At 36.3% G+C, this 22,844-nt stretch overlaps 1 protein-coding gene across 1 annotated transcript; it reads right to left on the bottom strand.

Annotated features, from left to right (window-relative positions):
• Positions 1-42: 42 nt before the first annotated feature.
• ccdc124 (coiled-coil domain containing 124) lies at positions 43-12,329 on the bottom strand. The gene is made up of 5 exons (XM_073819144.1): positions 12,215-12,329; positions 10,810-10,981; positions 3,458-3,641; positions 2,984-3,089; positions 43-990 (listed from the first exon to the last, which is right to left on the bottom strand). The coding sequence occupies exons 2-5, from the start codon at positions 10,966-10,968 to the stop codon at positions 789-791; spliced, it is 651 nt and encodes a 216-aa protein (XP_073675245.1). The 5' UTR covers positions 10,969-10,981; positions 12,215-12,329; the 3' UTR covers positions 43-788.
• Between the last annotated feature and the right edge of the window lie 10,515 nt (positions 12,330-22,844).

Raw genomic sequence — 22,844 nt, 5'->3', positions numbered from 1 at the left:
GGGACCATTTCCTTTAAAGAAAAACATCAGCAAATGTAATAATAGCTGTTTCTTCCTTTCTTTTTATTAGATTTTTTTCCAAGAGCCACTGAGAGTGTTTGTTCTCCTCCACAGATGCGAAGCACAGACCAGAGTGTGTTCGCAGTGCTTGACACGTGTGTATTAGTCCACTCGCCTTTGGGACGTGGAGACATCATTCCATACGAGGTCCAAAGTGCATTTTCAAAACAAAGAGCCATGTAAGATCAAGCAAGCAAACAAACCTCTATCCATATCATCTTAATTTAAAGCAATTATCAGATCTCATCTCCATAAATATCAAACCAGAAGCTGAACCCTAATGATCATCACACAGACGCTAAATAAAAAAATAAAAACCTGCCTCGGGTTAACCACACTCCAGCTCATGTTCTGCATATTAGATGGAGACATTAAAAAATGAACTCAACACAGCAGTAAAACATGTTATGTGGAGGAAACGTGTGCTAGTTGAGAATCCACTCTGCGTTCACTCGAAACCAAACCTAGAAACTTCCCAGCAGCTCTTGAGAGACCATTGTCTAGCAGATAAGTGAATTAGGTGGTATGCTGTTAATACATCATCAGACATTTATTGAATAATTAGTTAAATAATCCAAGTTTGTCTGAGAGTTCACGTACGAGGTGAGGGGTGTGAATAGATCAGCAGTTCATGTGTAAATTGTGTGTGTCCAAATTTAATCGTGGTGCCTTTTTGTATTAGTTAGGATCTGCGTCGAGGGTCAGTCTTTAAGTGCCATTGTGTTGGTTTACTTGGAGTTGTAGGAGGCCACGCGTTGGTTGAGCGGGTTTTCCGGAGACTTCGTCCACTCTTTCTTGAGCTGTTGCTTTAGCTGGGAAAGTCGCATGTTGGGGTTCTCCATTTTAAGGCGCGCCATGTTTGCTTCTTCAAACGCAGTGTAGGCGGCTTTCATACGACGCTCAGGGTGACGATCCAGGTCTTCCTTAGTGCTGAAAAACAAGCGTGAACCAAATGTAGATTGATATCTAGTTTTAAAAAAAGGCAATAAACAGATTATTCCACCAATACTAGCCAAATCTATCAACCTTTTACTTCCTGTAAAAGTGGGAACAGCCATTTGTAAATTTTATGGGTGTGGCTTCCGCACTCATCAGCATCCAGCAATTTTTAGCTGTACAAAGCAATTGGTTTTGCTGCTTGATTTTGCAAATTGGTGTGTCTTACCATATTATTTTAATGTATTATCCTAATTATGAACACACTGGTTTGTAGTGCAAACTGTTTTAGCATTTACTGCACGTTGTTATTGTTTTCGTTATTTCCCTACACTCTTAAAAACAATGGTGCTTTACAATGCCATAGAAGAACCTTTTTTGTCTAAACAGTTCCGTAAAGAACCTTTAACATCTGAAGAATCTTTCTGTTTCATAAAAGGTTCTTTGTGGCGAAAGAAGGTTCTTCAGATCATAAAAAGGTAAAAAAAAAAAAAAAAGAGATAGTTCTTTAAAGAACCTTTGACTGAATGGTTCTTTGTGGAACCAAAAACTGTTCTTCTTTGGCATCGCTGTGAAGAACCTTTTCAAGCACCTTTATTTTTAGGAGTGTATAGCTGATAACAAACTGGAAATCTCACCCATAGGCTTACTTCTGCCTTGAGGAAAAAGGTCGATATAGTGAATGTGCTAAATTACGTTCTTAGCTTTTATTTCCTGTGAGGAGATGGCGAGAAACCTTTCTGTTTCACAAAAGGTTCTTTGTGGCAAAAGAACCTTTTGTGAAGGTTCTTCAAATCATAAAAAGGTAAAAAAGAGATGGTTCCTTAAAGAACCTTTGACTGAATGGTTCTTTGTGGAACCAAAAACAGTTCTTCTATGGTATCGCTGTGAAGAACCTTTTCAAGCACCTTTATTTTTAGGAGTTTATAGCGGATAACAAACTGGAAATCTCACCCATGGGCTTACTTCCGCCTTGAGCAAAATGGTGGATATAGTGAATGTGTTAAATTACGTTCTTAGCCTTTCCTTCCTGTGACGAGGTGGCCCAGAGAGAAGTCAGAAGAGTTTGCATTGCATTAAATGCCAGATAGAGTTTATTCTGTAATCAATAACCATGAAAAAAAAATGAAATGTCTATGAAACGTCTATGCATTATACTTCCAGCTGCTCATTCTAAAAGTCGAGGGAGAAAAAATATGCACTCTTACATCCATCTACAACATATTACACTATATAAACACTGCCATAATTCATCAATAGTAAATCACAAGCGATCGCTTTTGTAAATAAATAAATAAATGCCTGGTATTAATTGATTGCACACTGCTCTGAAACGGCAAGCCTGTAGAACATGCAACAGCACTACGTTTTGACTTTGAATGAGCAGGACTAACATTTATTAATTAAATCATAGGCTTTTGAAGTTTAGGTGCATTGTGACTCCTATTTTCCAACTTTAAAATTCAAGCTATTTAAAATTATAATTTTAAGGCTTTTTGTTGTACACTTCAAGATTAGATATTTAATACTTTACTTCTTTCGAAAGCATATTTACACTGAATCATTCCCTATCCCCTATATAGTGCACTATGTGCCATTCACTGTACAGAAAAATACTATTTCTCTGAACAAGTGACCGAATTCAGCCATAGTTTCAGCATCTATTTATAGTGTAGGGGGCTCAACGCTTCGGATTCTAGAAAGCATTTTATTGGACATTGTTTGATAAGCAGCTGAAATGCAGGATGACATCATCAAAATCGTCGATCCATACTGGCGGAAGTCAGAGACTGAATGCTTATATCTTGTTAATGCAAATGTCGTCATTGTTTTGGAGTACACTAGCTTATAGATAACCTTAAGGCTAACATTTATACTAATGTATACCAAAAAACTTTAATTTTGATTTAATGGGACTTCAATGTTTGTAGAGTCTCCTAATCACTCCAAAAAAGTGGCTTTTTTTTTTTTCCAGAGAGCAGGATACCTGAGAACTGCGATGGCATCCTCAATGGTTCGGGCCTCCACCGTGCCTTCTTCTAGAACTATCCGATTGACGTTCTCCTCAAGCGGCATGTCCAGGTGGCTTTTGTCTGTAGATTCAAAAGGATACATGAGACCAAATGAGGAAACTGAAAAGGCCTATTCAACGTAACAAAACAATAATGCTTAGCGTGAAAATAAGTGCATCTTATTGTATTCATACAAAAAAATGGCATTGCAATTAGTGTGCACTATATTAGTATGAATTTTGACAATTTTGACAATTTGTTGTGTGACTCCTGATGTAAACGGTGTTTAACATCAGCATGAAACGAAATTCACTAAATCCATTTCCACGGGTTGCTGCCTGTGTAAAGCATTCGAAATTAGTCACTTATGAGGTTTTGTCATGGTTATATCATGTACCCTATGTAGGCAGTGCTCTACGTCAGAGTTACTGGATTGGATTTGGCCTTACCTTTTACCTTGGTTTCCTTAACATTTTGTCCGCTTTGTAGGTTCTCCTCAATCTGGGCTCGAGTCACTTTACAGGGGGCTTCTTTTGTCTGTTTACCCTTTATCTTGGCCTCTTCTTCCTCAAAGAGCCTTTGGTTTTCCCTCTTCCTCTCCAGAGCCTCCAAACGTTTTTTCTCCTTATCATCCTGTACACGCACACACCCACACACACACTCTTTTAAATTACAACTGGACTGATGTTATCGAGGCAGCCTGATGGTCATTAAGCAAATGTAAGTGTAAACTGCAGAGCAGAGTAAAGAAATTAGAGATGCCTCCTGCACGCTCAGAGTCACTCTGTGTCAGCGCGGCGGGTAAGTAATGGTTACTAGGATCAGACATGGTCTTAACTGTCCACATCCTAACCACCCAGCCACCTTCCTGTTGATAACATCCACAGAAATGGTGACACAACAGTAAGGAGATACGCATAATGAGATGACACCTTCAGATGTCGAGCAGAGGCTGAAATGTCATTCGCGTGACACAGATAAGCCGCACGGCAGGCCGCGCTCAAGAGCAAACCAAGATACGCTCCTCTCTCTTGACATTCTCACATATCTACCGCTGATAAATTATATTCGCTGAGCCCGATGTTCATCGCGTCTCAGACGCTGACTGATCTTCAGAAGATGTAAGGGATAAATCAGTGTGTTTCCAGTGCAGGTGAGCTTGCTTGAACACACACAGCAGCCCCAGTGACATGAGGTATAATTAGAAGAATGGTTGCAGTAGGATAACAGCAGCGTGGATCTGATAGGCCGCCGGGGATCAGATGGCAGCGATGGGAGGAAACAGGAGGAAAGGAACAGGGTGTGAGGAGCTCTTTACCAGAGCGCCTTAGCAAGTAGACTGGCACATCATGCCAGCGTTGCAGACGCTCTTTACATATGCCAACACCGGCTCAATAATGTATGAAACAGACGCAGGAGGGAGCCGGGGAGGCAGAGAAGGCACCAATGGCCACTAGAGGCCTTTCAAATATTTAGACTACCAAAATAAATGAGTTTTGAAACAGAAAAAAAACATTTATATGGCACTCTGACAGTAGGGGTAGGCGATATGGCAAAAATATCATATCACGATTTTTTTTCAGAAATATCGCAATTCATGATTTTAATCACAATTCTTTGTCATGTTGGTTTAACTACACTGTGAAAAGTTTTCACCAGATTTAACTTAAAAACCTAAGTCAAGCAGTTGGCTTAAGTTTTTAAGTTAAATCAGCTTAAAACTACAAGTCATTTTAACTTATTACAGTACAATAAAAATCTGTTGATTTAACTTGTGAGTTTAAATGACTTAAGTTGATTTAACTTAAAAACTTAAGTTAGCAGCTGCCTTAAAATGTTAAGTTGAAACTGGTGAAAACTTTTTACAGTGTATTTTGCAAGTTGTCTGAGCAGTACAGCCAAACTAATTTCCCTATTTTAAAACCAAAGCCTTACATGGTAACAAAATATAAAATAAAAAGAATGGCAGATGTTTAGGCCAAATAGAACGAAGATTAAAAAAAATCTGTCATTTTTGATCTTTGTTATTAAAAATAATGTTACAAATACACATAATATACAAATAAAACAAACTTTAATTTTCAGGTACAGTAGGTGTATTTAGCAGTAGCATTCAAGAAATTGAATTAACAAATACAAATAAAACACTATATACATAAATTATACATTGAGTCTTATTAAAACAACTGTATTAAAGTTATTCAGTCAAGCGCAGTGAGTGAATTTTCTTTGTTTTATTATCCTGCTACATCACCCAAAAATGAAAATTCTGTTATTATTTACTAACTCTCGATTTATTTTTTTAAACATAAAACATGTTGAACATAAAACTCATTTTAAAGAATGTGGGTTACCAAACAGTTGCTGGGTCCCCAGTTGCTTCCATAGTATTTTATTTATTTTTTTCCCACTATCAAAATCAGTGGGGACCAGCTACTGTACTGTTATCCACATTCTTCAAAATGTATTCTTTTTTTTTGTTTAGCACAAGAAAAAAAAATTGATAACGGTTTGGGACAACAAGTGTCCCTTTAATGACAATCAGCAGCATGTTTAGTTCCGTTGCTTTAAGAGCTGCACGCATCTAATGTCTACAGGCGCACATTTTCTCTCAACTGTTTACTTTCACTTTAGACATAACCAAGTGTGTTTATATGTAATCCTTGTGTGGTTTTGACAATATTAACGAATCAGACGCGAAAGATAACTTAGTCCAGTAATCAGGCGCTGTTTGACAGGCGGATGAAATAACGTTATCTACCGGCAAGGCTTTAGACATGCAAATAATGTACTTTTGTGATTGCGAATAAGTGCAGTGTCCCGTGAGTGAATGCATGTCCTGTTGTACAGTATATTAAGACAAAGGCACGCTGTAGCACAATACTACGATATTTTTCAAAAGCAGATCGTGGAGACATTTTAATCATCCACAATCAAAAATCGTCGTATCGCACACCCCTATCTGACAGAAATATCTAAAGAGATAGTTTAGCCAAAAACTGTCATCGTGTCATCGTCAATACAACACAAAAATGTATTTTAAAGAATACTGGTAACCGACTCAGTTTCCACTGACTTCCATTGAACTTTTTTTGCCCATATGATGGAAGCCAATGGAAACCAAAACTGGTGACAAAAATAATTTAAAATATCTTTTAACATTGCACAGAACAGAAGACAGAAAGTCAGACAGGTTTAGAACAACAAAAGGGTGAGTAAATGATGACAATTTTCATTTTTGGGGAGGCTGTCACTTTAACAAAAATGAATGCGAGAACTGTGTCAGCATGATGCAGTGCAGCTTGCAAATGTGAAGTTTACCCAAAAATAAAAATATTCTGGCATCATTTACCCACCTTCATGTCGTTCCAAACCTGTATGACTGTCTTTCTGTCTGCAGAACAAAGAATGGATATTTTAGGGGGGAGATTTTTGTCAAATCAACGGGTCCAAAATAACATCAAACCCAGGGACGAAAAAAAAAAAAAATTCTCAGAATATCTTCTTTTGTGCTCCACAGAGGAAAAAGTCATACAGGTTTGGAACAAGATAAAGGTAAGTAAATAATGCCAAAATATTTTTATTTTTGGGTGAACTATTCTTTTAACACATTTGCCAGCTGCATTGCATCATAGTGAGTCAGTTCTCAAATTAATTGTTTATTTTTTTATTAACTGTTAAATTGCTAAATATTATTTTATTCTTTGTGAACTATTGCTTTAAAGTTTTTGAACAGTAAGATTTTTCAAGTTTTTTTTTTTTAAAGAAGTATCTTCTGCTCACCAAGCCAGCATTTATTTGATCCAAAGTACAGATAACTGTACTAAAACTTGACAATTTTTAAATACTTTTACTATTTAAAATCATAGAACATTTATTATTAAAATAAAAACGTTTATTATTATTATTATGTTGAAAACAGCAGTTTTTTTTAGGTTTCTTTAATAATTAGAACGTTCAAAAAACACATTTATCTGAAATAAAAATCTTTTGTGACATTATACATTTTTTTATCATCACTTTTAATCAATTGAAAGCATCCTTGCTAAATAAAAGTATTATTTCTATAATTTTTTTTTTTTTAAATTACACTGACTTTAAACTTTTGAATGGTATAGTGTATAATATTACAAAAGCTTCAAATCAGCAAATTAGAATTATTTCTGAAGGATCATGTGACACTGAAGACTGAAGTAATAATGCTAAAAATGTAGCTTTGATCAGAGGAATAAATTACATCTTAAAATATATTCAAATAGAATGCAGTTATTTTAAATAGTAAAAATATTTCACAATTTTTCTGCTTTCGCTGTATTTTGAATTAAATAAATGCAGACTTGATGAGCAGAAGAGGTTCTTAAAAAAAAAACAAAAAAAAAACTTATGGTTCAAAAACTTTTGACTGATAGTGTAGAGCAGTTGCAATTAGGGCTGGGCCGATAAACGATATCATATCGAATCGCGATAAAATTTATGTTAATAACGATGATAAGCTCTAGACATTTTTTGCTCGATATGGATTAATCTAAGAGCCAGTCACACAGCAGAAATATGCGACAGCGGCGCGGCCAATCAGCGTGCAGCGTGCGTGTGCACGTCAAAGTACAAAGTTCATTTCCTACAGCACTTTGCGAAGCAACCCTACACCAGGACGACAAAAAAAGAGAGTGGAAGCAGCGATGAAAGAGAAACTAACCTCGATTTATTATCCAAAGATGTTGAAGTTGTCGACAAAAAAAGGTAGCACGAATTCCGTAAGTGGTTTGACTATCTGAAAAGTGACTCTCACCTCAGCTGAGAGTTTGGCGCGATTGTTAAAACTGAAACCGAAAGCTAAAAACGCACGCGCATTCAAAAGCAATTTTAATCCCCCTTGTTTAGAGAGTGACTCCGCAATGCGCGCAAATGAGGCTAAATGACATACCTAGGCTGTTATCAGAATGTAGACTATAATAGGTTGTGTATGTCTATAGCTCTGTATCATGCTTGAAATATTCCGTCTCTGTTTGCACTTTGAATATTGAGAGAGTAGCCTACTTTGATTATGGCTAAATTGTCTGCACTTAATACGATTAAGAAAGAGCTGTGTCGTAATTTTTTGATATTTATACTGTAGATTGTTTCAAAATGCAGTGGTTGCCTCTAATTTAATTAGCCAACCTATAATAGAGAAAATAAACAACGTGTTTATAATAATAAATAATAAACAAATAAATAAATGTATTACAAATTATGTTTTTACAATAATTTTATGTTTACATTTTGTACATTTACTCTAATTTACCATACTCTGTCACAACTTTTTTTTTTTTCATTTATTTTAGTAAGTTATTTTAATTTTTAAGGCCAAATATGTAATCTGCTTTTGTTAATAAACTATACTTAAAAATGTAATTTGATGAATCCTTTAATTTTTGTGGCTTTAGTCATTGTTGGGATACTATTTTAAAGCTGGCAACATCAACAGCTTATATCGAAATATATATCGTCATTGTTCAATATGGGGAAAAATTATCGAGATTACATTTTTGCCATATCGCCCAGCCCTAGTTGCAATCTGGTCTGCTGACACTGAACATGCCATTTAATAGCTTAGTAGACATAATGAACAGCCAATCACTGCACATCAGTCAACACATTCGCCTATGGACCTCATCCAGGCCTAATTTCGAAATCAAGCTCCATTACTGACAACGAACACTCATCAATATGCGGCATAATTGATAGAGGATATCAGAACTTGCGTGACGGTGTTACTTTAACCCAGTCGGCTTCGGCTTTCGTTTTGTTTCGTGGGGACCTCATTTCCTGAGCAACCCTAAACCTGACTTGCAATGTATTAATCTATTGTGTGCTACTCAGACTCACATGTCTGCAGCTTTAGCGAGAAAGACAGCTGTGTCATTTAGATACAAGATTAGCAGCCAACGGCGGCAATGTTAGACAACATATCATGGAAAACATGGGTGCGGAGGGAATCAATTTCTGTATATTTAGTACAGAACTCAACAACATTTCCATATCATCATGTTAATTAGGACCAATTTAAATATATATTGTTTTTAATTAAAAACAAAAAATCAAATTAATACTTTTATTCAGCATGGATGCATTAAATTGATCAAAAGTGACACTAAAATTGACACTAAAGACTAAAGTAATGGCTGCTCAAAATTCAGCGTTGCTATCACATGAATACATTTTATTTTAAAATATATTAAAATAGACAAGTTATGTTTAATTTCACTGTTTTTACTGTATTTTGATCAAATAAATGCAGCCTTTGTGCACAAACAAGAAAAACATTTTAAATTGCTACTAATATCAAATTCTTTGCATATGTACACTACCAGTCAAAAGTTTTTGAACAGTAAGATTCACGTTTTTTTATAGACTCTTCTGATAACCAAGCCTGCATTTACGTGATTCAAAATACAGCAAAAGCAGTAATATTGTGAAATATAAATACTATTTAAAATAACTGCTTCTTATTTGAATACATTTTAAAAAGTAATTTATTTCTGTGATCAAAGCTAAATTTTCATCATCATTACTTCAGTCTTCAATGTCACATGATCCTTCAGAAATCATTCTACTATGCTGTTATTTTAAAAATGTAATAAACATTTTTATTATTATCAATATTTAAACAGGATATATTTTTTTCCAGGATTCTTTGATGAATAGAAAGATCCAAAAATCAGCATTCATCTAAAATAAAAACCTTTTGTAATATTATACATTATACCATTCAAAAGCTTGGAGTCTTTAAGAAATTGTAGAAATTAATACTTTTTTATTTAGTAAGGATGCTTTAAATTAATCAAAAGTGATGATAGTCATTTTAATGTGACAAATGCTGTTTTACTGAACTTTATATTCATTAAAGAAACCTGAAAAAATTCTACTTAGCTGTTTTTAACATAATAATAATAAGTGTTTTTTGAGCAGCAAATCAGAATATTAGAATGATTTCTGAAGGATCGTGTGACTGGAGTAATGGTGCTAAATATTCAGCTTTGAAATCACAGGAATAAATTACATTTTAAAATATATTCAAATAAAAAAACCTGTATTTTAAAATACAGTTGTTTTTTTTTATTTGAATATTTTTAATGAAGTCTCTTTTGCTCACCAAGCCAGGATTTATTTTATCCAAAGTACAGCAAAAACTTTGGATCAAATGAATCCAGGCTTGGTGAGCAAAAGAGACTTCTTTAAAAAAAAAAAAACATTAAAAATTTTACTGTTCAAATTTAAAAAATTTTGACTGGTAGTGTATATTTATGAATGTAAAATATTTAATAATTTCATAAAATCATTTTTTACAGGAACCAGTTTTATTTTAATGAACTCAAAATTACTTTTCCTTATTTACCAGACATCACAGTCCAGAATAATCTATTCTTATCGTGCCATCAGGCATTATTGTTATTCTTGTGGCCTCTAAGGCATAAAGTAGCAATCTCTCAGCAGGTACTATTAGGACAATTTAACTGTCAAATTTTTTTCAAACGGAATGGAGAAGCAGTCTGTAGAGGAAAAGATCTTTACTGCCATCTTGTGTTTACACTCCATACACAAAGCACTTTTGTACTGTATTTCTCTTCTGCTTTCATAGAAGGTATTGCCAATTAGCTGTGGACACTGGAGACAAAAATCTAATCACAGTAATGGTACATTTCATGACATATATCAAAGGCCTGCTACAACTCTCTTATCATTTCACCCTGACAACAGATCACTTTCCATGCTCAAGGACATATGTTTTTTAAACCACAAACTCTAGAACTAGTACTACCTTCCTCTGCTCTTTCTTCGCTACATGTTTGTCGTTATCTTGCCAAAGCGCGTCCTCCAGCTCCTTCTGTTTGCGTGCATCAGCGACTGCTTTGGCCTCGGCCTTCCGGGCCCTCGCGGTGGCCGATTTAGAGTTCTCACCCTGGAATTTCTTCGGCATTCCTGGGACTTTCCTACGGAGGTAAGGTTGAGATGATGACCATACTGAAAGTGCCAGAATATGTGCTGAGATCACATAGGACATGCATATAGAGTGCATAAACCAACTGTAATGAGAGTAAGGCCTGAGGCTGAATCATAATATTTATTTAGGACTACACTACCAGACAAAAGTTTTTGAACATTTTTTTTTTTTTAAGTATCTAAGTATTTATTCCAAAGTGCAGCAAAAACAGTTAGATTTTGAAATATTTTTACTATTTAAAATAACTGTTGTCTATTTGAATACATTTTAAAATGTAATTTATTCCTGCGGTTTCAAAGCTTAATTTTTAGCATCTTTACTCCAGTCACATGATCCTTCAGAAATGATTATAATATTCTGCTCAATCTTACGATTTGCTGCTCAAAAAAAGAAAAAACATTTATTATTAGTATGCTGAAAACATCCAAGTAGAATTCTAATTTCAGAACAGAATTTATCTGAAATGGAAATCTTTTGTAACATTATAAATATCTCTATCCTCATTTTGATCAAAAACTTGACTGGCAGTGTACATCTTTTTGGGCTCTCTAAATACAAACCTCAAATAAAAGAAAAAAAAAATAGATTAGGGATTTAGAAGGTCCTTGTTCTCACAGTATTAACATAATCTGGTATTACTGGAGAGAGTTAAACCCCAAATATTTATTTCAATGTACTTCCAAAAGAGAATGAAATTCAGGAAAACAATTGCCGCTTTTCCTCAAGCCACAAGCAAAGAGAAAGAACACTGTGATATCAACTGAAAACTGTCTATACGTATGTATATCTACCCATTTATCTAGAAAAACAAAATTTTAATAACGACAATATGATTGTAATCGCGTGTATGTCTATAGATAAAAAATAATACACAAATTCACAGCTAATGTTTTCCTAACTCTGATCACGTTTATCATTTGACTCGTGGCTAGAAGATTCAATTTTCTAAATTTCCTAAAATAAAGTTTAAAAAGGAAAAATTCTGGAACTGTAGCAACATTTTAATTCTACTTTTTCTTTTCAGAAACATAACGTTACTCGTTAGCATTTTTGCTAATCACTCTGCTTTCAGAGAGTGACAGTACCTCGGTTCAAGCTAGTATCGGATACTGTCATTTAAACATTGAAAGCAGATCAAAAGGGGAACGTCTTAAACATCTCACTTTATTAATCGAAGTGATTTTCAACCACCGAATCTAAAATATAACGTAATAGCACCAACCTTTTCCTGTGCCAGCCCGCTGGGGTGTTGTTCGCCCTTCTTCTCAAGCCCCCGCAACACAGCTGCAGCTTTTCATTTAGCGCCACCTGGAGGCTCGACTGTCACTGCGGTCCATGCATGTGGTAAACATAGAACGGCATGCTTCAGACTTGTGGTCCGTTTTGTCAACAGGTAGGCTAGAGAAAAATCGAAATCGAAAATGTGATATTACACGATACCACCCAGAGACACTGTTATCAGGCTATTTACTTCTTAACCAGTAAACAGTGGGACCAGGGGGTCCAGGATTGTACACTTGGGGTGGCAAAGTGGGGTCAAGGGCAGAATCAGGGGTGGCAACAAGGCTTGCCACACAAAACCGGCCATATCTGTAATGAGATATGGGAGAGATAAGGGGCTTAGCCCATTAACAAAAGCTGCCATAATTTATTTAAAATACATTAATTTCATACTAAGTAAAATTCAAATGCATTAACATATTTATTGACATATCACTGATATAAAATTATAATTTAGCTTCATTTGGAGTATTTTGTTACTGCACAATGCACATTTCTTAATACTATGCCTAGTATGTGTTTTAATATCACTATTAATAAAGACTGTATGATCTCTGTATAATAAATTTTGCATGTCTTTAAATGCAAGATATTTAAAGTGTACCTGAAGTATGTTTGCAATAGTTTGACAATAGTTGGACTTTAGCACTACTTCCACGCAATTATTTTAGTTAAAAATTAAAGTCATTTATTTTTTCACATTACATGTGGATAAATGACCAACCAGATCTGCATGATTCTGGATAAATGGAGAATAACAATTTTATTTTTAATTTATTTTTTATTTGTATCAATATTCTCCTACCATGATTCTGAAAAAACCTAAAACTAAACAAAATAACATGTAATTTCCTAGAGTTTCTATTAAAATCGCTGCAGTCTTTTTATAAAATATATTCAACATTCAACATATTGTTAAAAAAAAAAATTTAAATGAAGAACAAATAATTCAAGGACTCGCTCATAAAGTCACTTGTTTTATTCCTGAATGAATCTACATTTTTGAACGAAAAGGTGATTTATTCTGTTTTGTTTGCTATTGTAGACAACAGTGGTTATATCCAAACTATAAACTTTTATTCCAGTACTTCTGTGATTATTTGGATGTTTGTAACAGAAACAGCGATACAAAAGTTTGTATAAAGATGTTTCATATATTATAAACTGTTCTCAATGCAAACGCAGATTTGAATGTCACATTGTGACTCAAGGCTTTAACATATGTAGCTGAATCCTGTCATTTAGGAACAAGATTGCATGGATTATTTGATCTGTTTACAATTTGGCTATATATTTAAATATCAAAAAACATCAAATGAGGGCTTCAAAGCTGTATAGTGAAATGAAAACTTAAGGTAAGCAATAAACTACCTACTAAAGACTGCTTTTCATCATGAACAGTTGGATTTCTATTAATTGGAGAACAAATAAAAATTTCTAAAACATTTTATTTGTGAAGTGAATGGTCCGTCTTCAAAAAGATCAGGGGCTTTTGGCAAAACATCAGGGGCTTAAGCCCCCAAAGTCCCCCCTCGCAACGCAACTGATCGGTGTAAAAATGTATGGCTATGGCCTATCGATTTTTAGGACAAAAACAATGAAACACACTTGACACAACAGTTCCTATAACAATTCCCTAACAAATAGAATATGTAGTTGCATAAATGGCATCTTACGCGATATGCACCAAGCAATCTTTTTTAATTGTGTAAATGAATAATTTCATTTCCATTTTAATATTTGTTTAAATAAAGACAAATAAAATGTATTATGCATTATTGCAGTTGCATTTTCAGGATTAACATGTATGACTTCAGGAAGCAGCAGCTGCGTAGAAAGTTAAAAAAAATCAAAGAATAATTGACTCTTCGCAAAGACTTATATAATTGACTCTTCGCCCCCGTAGTTACCGTTGCTACGTCCGACAAGTCATGCTGCTCTCACAGTAGAAAATTCACAGAGGAGCAAAGAGGACACTTACGACAGAGCAGGTTACTTTTGGTATGAAACAAAGTCTCAGCTTTCAAATTTTGTCATTTTTTAAGAACCAATGAATACCATTTTGTGGCTCTACCATGTGTCGTGACAGATATTATTTATTTTATTAGTTATTAATTCTTAAGAGTATATTTATTTGAATGCATTTTGTGAGAGCTCGATTGCGTTAATTGGTCCTGTGTGTGCAACGTCGCTCTACTAATGGTGAAGCTTCAAAAACACGCACATTTTGTTTTCTTAGCTAATTTGATAAATCACCTGTATGTCTGTGCATATGCTACAAATATTGCAGCACCAGTTTAGAGCAGGTATTAACTAGCAATAAAGTATTTCAGTGCATTCATTCAGTCAGTAGGTCTATTGAGTATCCAGATGGTATCCATTTCATTTCTTCAACTGTTTCTGAAGCTATTTCTGAAACTATATCTTCCCACACTTGTCCATCACCGTTTTCATAACTGTACTTTCTTTCTAAGTTGAGTGATCCATCAGTGTCAAGCTACAGCCGATGTTTTTTTTCTTATCGCGTGAATTCTTGCTAAAATGCAGTTATATTATAGGCTGTTGCATCGTTGCATCAATTGTGCTTGTGATTAAGCTCTAGTGGAGCGGATGAAACAATCCGACTTTCAAAAACTCCTTTGCCTCACTCAGAATCACGCTGCTCCTGTCCTCGGGCCTCAGGAAGGGAGGGTGGCAAAGCTTCTTGTCACCCTTGTGAACACGCCCCTGTTAGGGGTTAGGGGTAGTTTTTTTTTTTGACTTACTGATTCACCTGTCGGAACGCCTCCTTTCGGCACGCCTATTGCTCCAGGCAAAGTCACTTTGATGTTAGTGAAATCAAATTCCTGTGGATGCAGTACTTTAATTCTGATTGTACATTGCACTCTTTTCTGTTTTAATGTACAGTATTTATATTTAACAGAATAATGTATTTATTTTTAATAAAATTAGCAATGCAATTGCATGTTATTTCTAAGTTTGTCAGGGCTGCCAACTCTCACGCATTCCGTATGAGACTCACGCAGTTGACAGTTTTTACATGCTCTCACGCCACATATGCATTTTCTCACGCAGTCAAAAGCACCCTCAGTTAAAACTGTATAATAATAAGATATTGCCTAAACAAATTTGGTAAAGGCTCCAGGGCGTATTTGTGGTTGTACTCTGGAAATCGCCAAAAGACAACGCATCAAAATATTTTATTAAATACGGTTGCAATTATTTATAAAATTATAATGACTAAATCTTGCAATTCTTTCACTGTACATTGCTATTCTTGTTGAGGTAAAAAATTAATAGCTTTGCAGCACTGCAGTAGTACGATAAAAAAACACAGTATGACATTTTTGTGTGTGTGTGTGTGTATATATATATATATATATATATATATACACACACACACACACATACATACATACATGCATACAGTATATATAAAGAAATAATTTCACAATGCTGAAGTCAGACCATTCGGATTTTGCTTCAAATAAAATCTAATTTAAATAAAAAAAACTGCTCATAAACAAGCAAATTAGAACTAAACACATGCATTTTATTTTTAATTTAAATGCATTTAAATCATGATACAAACAAAGATGCTATACATCTTTGTATCATGAATTAAATGCAGTGTTTAGTTCTAATTTTCAATTTATTATTATTATTTTTTTTTTAATAAAAATGTTTAATTAGTAGTAGCAGCAATTGTTTCATGGCCTGGAAAATTTCCTCAAATCACCACAAAAATCAGTTTGTATCATGATTAAAATGGCAGATATGGCTAAAAGTTTTAAGCCCTGCTTGCACGTGTTGAAGTTAAGACAAAAGTGTAATTTCCCTACTGTAGAATAAGGTAAAATAAGATATCTGTGAAATACTAATTTTCATTTATTTTACAGAATTGTTTTCCAGTATTACTGTCGTAGAATAATAATAAAAAATTATCATCATTATCATTATATTCTAATTTGTTTGCTTTCTAAATATACCAGTATGAGAGTAATTTAGACTGAGACACCATATCACAACTAAAAAGAGGATTGAGTCCCCTTTAAACCTCAAGATCAAGTCAATTCACTAGCTTTTTTCTTTGTTTAGTTTGCACACTGAAACTGTATTGATCTTAATTGTGAATTCTCAAAGTGCACTAGATAGATAAATTTAACTGTAAAATGTAGAAAATTTTCTTACAGGCTTCACTGGACCCCCCTAGAGAGACTGCTGTGGGAACTCTCACTCCAAGCTGAACTCAAAATTGGCAGCTCTGATTATATGTAGCCTATGTGTCATGATCTGGGCTGTGGGTCTTCCCTCAGCCACCTGAGGCCGTTGTTTCCCTTCCCCCGGCACTTTCACTCTCTTGAGTGTGCACATCTGTCTCGTCACTCACATCCACAGCTGTTCACAATCACCATTGTCTTTATAATCTCCACTCTCCCACTACCCTGTTGAGTCTGCATTGTTTCCTGTATGCTGTCTTCCGTACGGTTTGTTTCTCTTCATGTCCTGCTTTATTCTAGTTCTTGTCGTGTGTGCCGTGTTGTTTGTTTGTTTATTTGTTTATTGTTTAATTAAAATTACCTTCCCTGCATTTTGGACCCTGACCTCATCTCTACCGTGACAGAATGCAGACTCCCAAGATGGGTCCAGCGGGGAGGAATTTTTTCAGGGAGGCGGCGGCGACCACCCGCTCTGTTCCCGAGACGGCGGGGATGTCCTTCGAGGCGGCGTCGGCAACTCGTTTCGAGTACATCTACGCCTGCCTGGCGGAGATGGACGCCTATAGGGCCGAGGCTGCGCAGATGCGCCCCTACTTTGCGGCGGGGGCGGAGACACTCTTCCGCGGGAAGGCGGCGGCGTCCGATATCTCCATTCCGGACGCGGCCGTGACCGCGCTCTCTGTTCCGGACGCGGCGGTGACTGCTCTCTCTGGCTGTATCCGAAATCGCCCCCTATACCCTCAAATAGTGCACTATTTGAGGGGACAGCCATTTTAAGTGGTGTTCGAAACCATAGTGAACGTTCCCGAGTGCACTCATTCAATCCCACAATGCACCGCAAAAACGAGTGTACAACCGATGTACGCTCAACAGCTAGAGATAACACTGTGAGATGCACTGTGAGAGTCGCGCGCCGACTGAATTCCCGCGTCTCGCCAGACGATGGCGCCCGCAGCTGAATCATCCATCCATTCGCTTGTCCACTGCGTAATACAGCATACAACACGGGTACAAATTAGTTGTAAATTGATTATTAAATTGTTTAACCAGGGTTTATATGTAAACTCCTTGACATAGTTCAAGATAAATCCTTTAATCTAAAAACTCGAACTGTCCGTTTTAAATGATTGTTAAACAGTAAGCAATACTATGCAAAAGCGGCAGTCCTTCCGGTGCACTGTGTCCGAATTCACTCACTCGTTTTCACTCACTCCTTCAAGTGGACTGAATGAGTGGACTAATGTAGGGAATAGTGAATGAGGGTATAGGGGGCGATTTCGGATACAGCCTCTGTTCCGGACGCGACGGTGACCGCTCTCTCTGTTCCGGACGCGACGGTGACCGCTCTCTCTGTTCCTGACTCTCTGTTCCTGACGCGGCGGTGACCGCTCTCTCTGTTCCGGACGCGTCGGTGACCGCTCTCTCTGTTCCTGACGCGACGGTGACCGCTCTCTCTGTTCCGGACGCGGCGGTGACCGCTCTCTCTGTTCCGGACGCGGCGGTGACCGCTCTCTCTGTTCCGGACGCGACGGTGACCGCTCTCTCTGTTCCTGACTCTCTGTTCCTGACGCGGCGGTGACCGCTCTCTCTGTTCCGGACGCGTCGGTGACCGCTCTCTCTGTTCCTGACGCGACGGTGACCGCTCTCTCTGTTCCGGACGCGGCGGTGACCGCTCTCTCTGTTACCTTCCTTGCATTTTGGACCCTGACCTCATCTCTACCGTGACACTATGAGTGTGCAATAGCCCTTCCTTGATAATCACTAAAAATGAGTCACTTCAGTTAATTGCAAAAGTCCCTTTATAATCAATGAACCGCTTATTTACAGTGAGAGGACTAGCAAGGGAAACAATCACATTGTCTTTTGATGATTTCCAGAGTACAACCACAAATATGCCTTTACCAAATTTGTTTAGGCAATATCTTATTATTACACAGTTTTAACTGAGGGCTTTTGACTGCGTGAGAAAATGGATATGTGGCGTGAGAGCGTGTGAAAAGTGTCAATTGCGTGAGAGTTGGCAGTCCTGTGATTGTGCTAAAGTGGAACTATTATACTTTAGGTACACTTTAAATATATTGCATTTAAAGACTGATATTATTCAAAGATCATACAGTCCTCATCAATAGTGACATTAAAACACAATTCAGGCTTAATAGTAAGAAATATGCATTGTACACAAGTACTCCAAATAAAGTTGAATTATCATTTTTATATCAGTAAGTCTTGAGTGATATGCAAGTAATAAATTTGAACTATAAACTTAGTATGAAATAAATGTATTTTAAATATATTACTTTTTTACTAGGAATATTATAACAAAGGTTATTTAAATGTCTATGTATATATATATATATATATATATATATATATATATATATATATATATAATCATTATATGCACTGCCGTTCAAAAGTTTGGGGTCAGTAAGACTTTTAATGTTTTTCAAAGAAGTATCTTATTCTCATCAAGGCTGCATTTATTTGGTCAAAAAACAGAAAAAAAACTGTAATATTGTAAAATATTATTTTAATGTAAAACAACTCTTATCTATGTGAATATATTTTAAAATGTAATTTATTCCTGTGATGAAAAGCTGAATTTTCAGCATCATTACTCCAGTCTTCAGTGTCACATGATCCTTCAGAAATCATGCTAATATGCTGATTTATTATCAATGTTGAAAACAGTTATGCTGCCTAATATTTGGTTGGAACCAGTGATACTGTTTTTAGAATTCTTTAAGAAATATTTTTTTAATTTATTAATTAAATATATTTATAATATAAATCTTTTGTAATAATATAAACTACTATTTATAAGCTTGTGGTCAGTACATTGTTATTTCTTTTCTTTGAAAGAAATTAATACTTTTATTCACCAAGAATGTGTTTAAAACTACAAGTTATTTTAACTTATTACAATAAAAAATAGTTGATTTAACTTGTGAGTTGAAGTGACTTAAGTTGATTTAACTTACAATTTTAAGGCAGCTGCTGAACTTAGGTTTTTAAGTTGAATCTGGTGAAAACTTTTTACACAGACACACACAACACAATTACAAGAATCTATGGTGTCGAATAACTCTGCCTGTGCTATGTCAGTGGCAACTTACTCCTCCCTTCATATACTTTATTACATTAATTCCTAATTCCCCTCCCCTTAGACTGTCTCCAAATTATCAGCCCAGGACAATAAATCCACCTCTACTTGAAATGATTTCCACACGGGTCAGTGTCTATATCTTCAAACCAATTCTGCTTTCTGTCCTGTATGAGTTGATTATGTATTGGCCTGCTGAATTTAGTCTTTTCAAACTCTCATGAACTCTTTTTCCAGGTTTTTGTTTTGGTCAAAGGTAAGTTGTTTTTAAAACATCATGTAAAAGATATAAATTGCTAGATCTGATTTTGTCCTCAATAAGTTCATCTGTTCTTACCTTAGATGACACTGTGCACTGCATTAGCCCCCGTGTCTGAAAGTCAAGAGAACATAACAGGGGGCTGATTGAGAATGCATTGTGATTTCTGGGTTTGTTGTTACAGCTGAAAGCCTCTTGAAGAGAAGGACTCCGCTCATATAGGCTCTGACTGAGTCTAAACAGACAGCACAATGGCTTCAGACTCTGACAAACCGGGCTTCTCTCTGGTGGACTATGCAGTGTTTGCTGCTATGCTGGGGCTGTCGGTGGCCATCGGCCTATTCCAGTCCCTGAGGAAGAGCTCGGATCGCTCTAACGTGGACAGCTTCTTCACAGGGGGAAGGAGCTTCTCTGCTGTGCCGGTCGGGCTGTCCCTCTGTGCCAGCTTTATGTCAGCTGTCCAAGTGCTCGGTGTGCCATCAGAAGCATATTTATATGGCTTTAAGTTCCTCTATATGTGCCTGGGACAAGCGCTCAACTCCCTCATTGTTGCAGTTCTGTTTGTTCCCGTGTTTTATCGGCTCAAAATCACAAGCTGCAGTCAGGTTTGGATTTTATCCATTTTTCTTTATTATTAGTTTTGCTATATAATTCTATATAGACGTTTTTCCTGAACACGGAAGTAAGTCCGACTCTTAACTGAAAGAATGCTTTGCATTTCCGGTCTGCATTGTTTCTAGTCAAATTAGGGTATATTCCGAGCTAATAAACTGATGTTAAACCTATTAAAATGTTTTTAAAAAGCACATGGCTCCATAGCGCCATCACTTGGTTCCTATGGAAACCGGAACAGAAAAGCATTCAATCTGACATTAGAATTCGTAATTCTAATGTCAGATTGAATTCGCTCATCGCTCAATTCGCTCATTCGCTCATCGTTTACTCAGGAAAAAGGTCTATAAATCCATATATATAGACCTTTTTCCTGAGTAAACGATGAGCGCCGCCATTACAAATTCTAACGTCAGATTGAATGCTTTTCTGTTCCGGTTTCCATAGGAACCCATTCAAATAGCGTCCATCTGTTTTTAATGTAGCTAACGTCCGCTGCTTCGTGTCATCTACACACTCATTAAAGTGAGGCACTGACAAATGACGGTCATTGCGACATTGCCAAGTGATGACGCTATGGAGCCATGTGCTTTTTAAAAACATTTTAATAGGTTTAACATTAGTTTATAAGCCTATGTCACGCAACAATTGAATATCGAAGAACGTCTCTGAGTGGGGAGACGGCAGTTCCGGTTAGCTTTTTACAATGGCGGAGGCCGATAAATACCGCTGGACCAAGTCTCTCCGTAACTTGCCTGAAGTCACCTACGACGACGTGGTTCAGATTGTAAATGAACACTCTCAAGTAGAAACGTCCAAACTTAGGAATAGTTTTCCGAAGGTTTTAAAAAAACACGCTAACATAAGTAAGTCTTTGAGAAGGAAAATTAAACCGACAGGTCACAGCGGCCCTGGTGAAAAAAACAGCTAAAACCAGCCTAGGCTGGTTGGCTGGTTTTAGCTGGTCATAGCTGGAAGGCAGGCTGGTTTTAGAGGGGTTTTGGCCACTTTTCCAGCCTGGCCAGGCTGGTCAGGCTGGTCTTAGCTGGTCAGGCTGGGAAACCACCAGCTAAAACCAGCTACTTCCAGCTTAAACCAGCTAAGACCAGCCAACCAGCCTAGGCTGGTATTAGCTGCTTTTTTTTCAGCAGGGAGGCCTATAAATCACATGTATTATATTCTGAAATACTAATTTGCATTGCAGATTATGCAGTTTTCTGTTGCTACGTGGGTGCTCAGTTTTTTTTTTTTTTTTTTGACATTTAGCCAAAATATAAAGATTCAGCGCTTCACATAAGCAATTTGGTTGTCTCGACAAAAAATGCTAGACTAAGACAGTCTTCTCATCTCCTCGAATGCAAAAAAACATTAGTCTTTATAAATACAGTGCTGTATTATAAATACAGAAAACATGTACTTTTTCAATCAACAGTTCTTTATTTACCTTAAGTCTGCAAACAAGCTGAAATGCTTCAAACTGCGCGCCGCACTTCATTCACGAGAGAGGCGGGAGGAATAATACGGTTTGACTGACAGTTTAACGAGCCAATGGCATGGCGGTGGCGTAGCTTATTGACCCAGGATCAGTGAACCGTGGCAGTTATATTTCCGATTTGAGCTTAAAGTATAGAAAAATATATAGCTTTTAGCTTTTGTTGACGCTACTTGATTAAAAAAATAGCTTAGCTACTGAAAAGCTATTTGATTCAGAAAACAGCGAAGCTACCACCACGCTACTGAGAAATGTCGTTAAGTTAAGCTAGAAACTAGCAATGACCGGAAGTTCTATTTCCCTACTCCGTGTTCCGGAAGCAGGAAGTGAGACATAGGCCTATTAGCTCGGAATATACCCTAATTTGACTAGAAACAATGCAGACCGGAAATGCAAAGCATTCTTTCAGTTAAGAGTCGGACTTACTTCCGTGTTCAGGAAAAACGTCTATAATCCTGGACCAAAAAACCAGACATAAGGGTAAATTTTCCATTAATGTATGGTTTGTTAGGAGAGGGCAATATTTGGCTGAGATACGACTACTCGAAAATCAGGAATCTGAGGGTGCAAAAAAATTGAAATATTAAGAAAATCACCTTTAAAGTTGTCCAAATGAAGTTCTTAGCAATGCATATTACAAATCAAAAATTACGTTTTGATATATTTACTGTAGGAAATTTACAAAATATCTTCATGGAACATGATCTTTACTTAATATCCTAATGATTTTTTTAAATAAAAGAAAAATCGATCATTTTGACTCAAAGTATTTTTGGCTATTGCTACAAATAAATATACCCATGCTACTTAAGACTGGTTTTGTGGTCCAGGGTCACACATATATAAATCATATATATATATATATATATATATATATATATATAT

Source organism: Garra rufa, chromosome 15, assembly GCF_049309525.1.
Source record: "Garra rufa chromosome 15, GarRuf1.0, whole genome shotgun sequence".
NCBI classification, from domain to species: Eukaryota; Metazoa; Chordata; class Actinopteri; order Cypriniformes; family Cyprinidae; genus Garra; species Garra rufa.
This window is presented reverse-complemented; position numbering and strand designations above follow the sequence as displayed.

Bases quoted from the DNA above. Each gene is read 5' to 3' on its own strand.
- ccdc124 (XM_073819144.1), bottom strand. From the start codon at position 10,968: ATGCCGAAGAAATTCCAGGGTGAGAACTCTAAATCGGCCACCGCGAGG. The intron at 3,090-3,457 runs GTAAGGCCAAAT...TTGAATCTACAG, and splicing joins TAAGGAAACCAAGGTAAAAG to ACAAAAGCCACCTGGACATG. The intron at 991-2,983 runs GTATCCTGCTCT...CTTGTTTTTCAG, and splicing joins GATGCCATCGCAGTTCTCAG to CACTAAGGAAGACCTGGATC.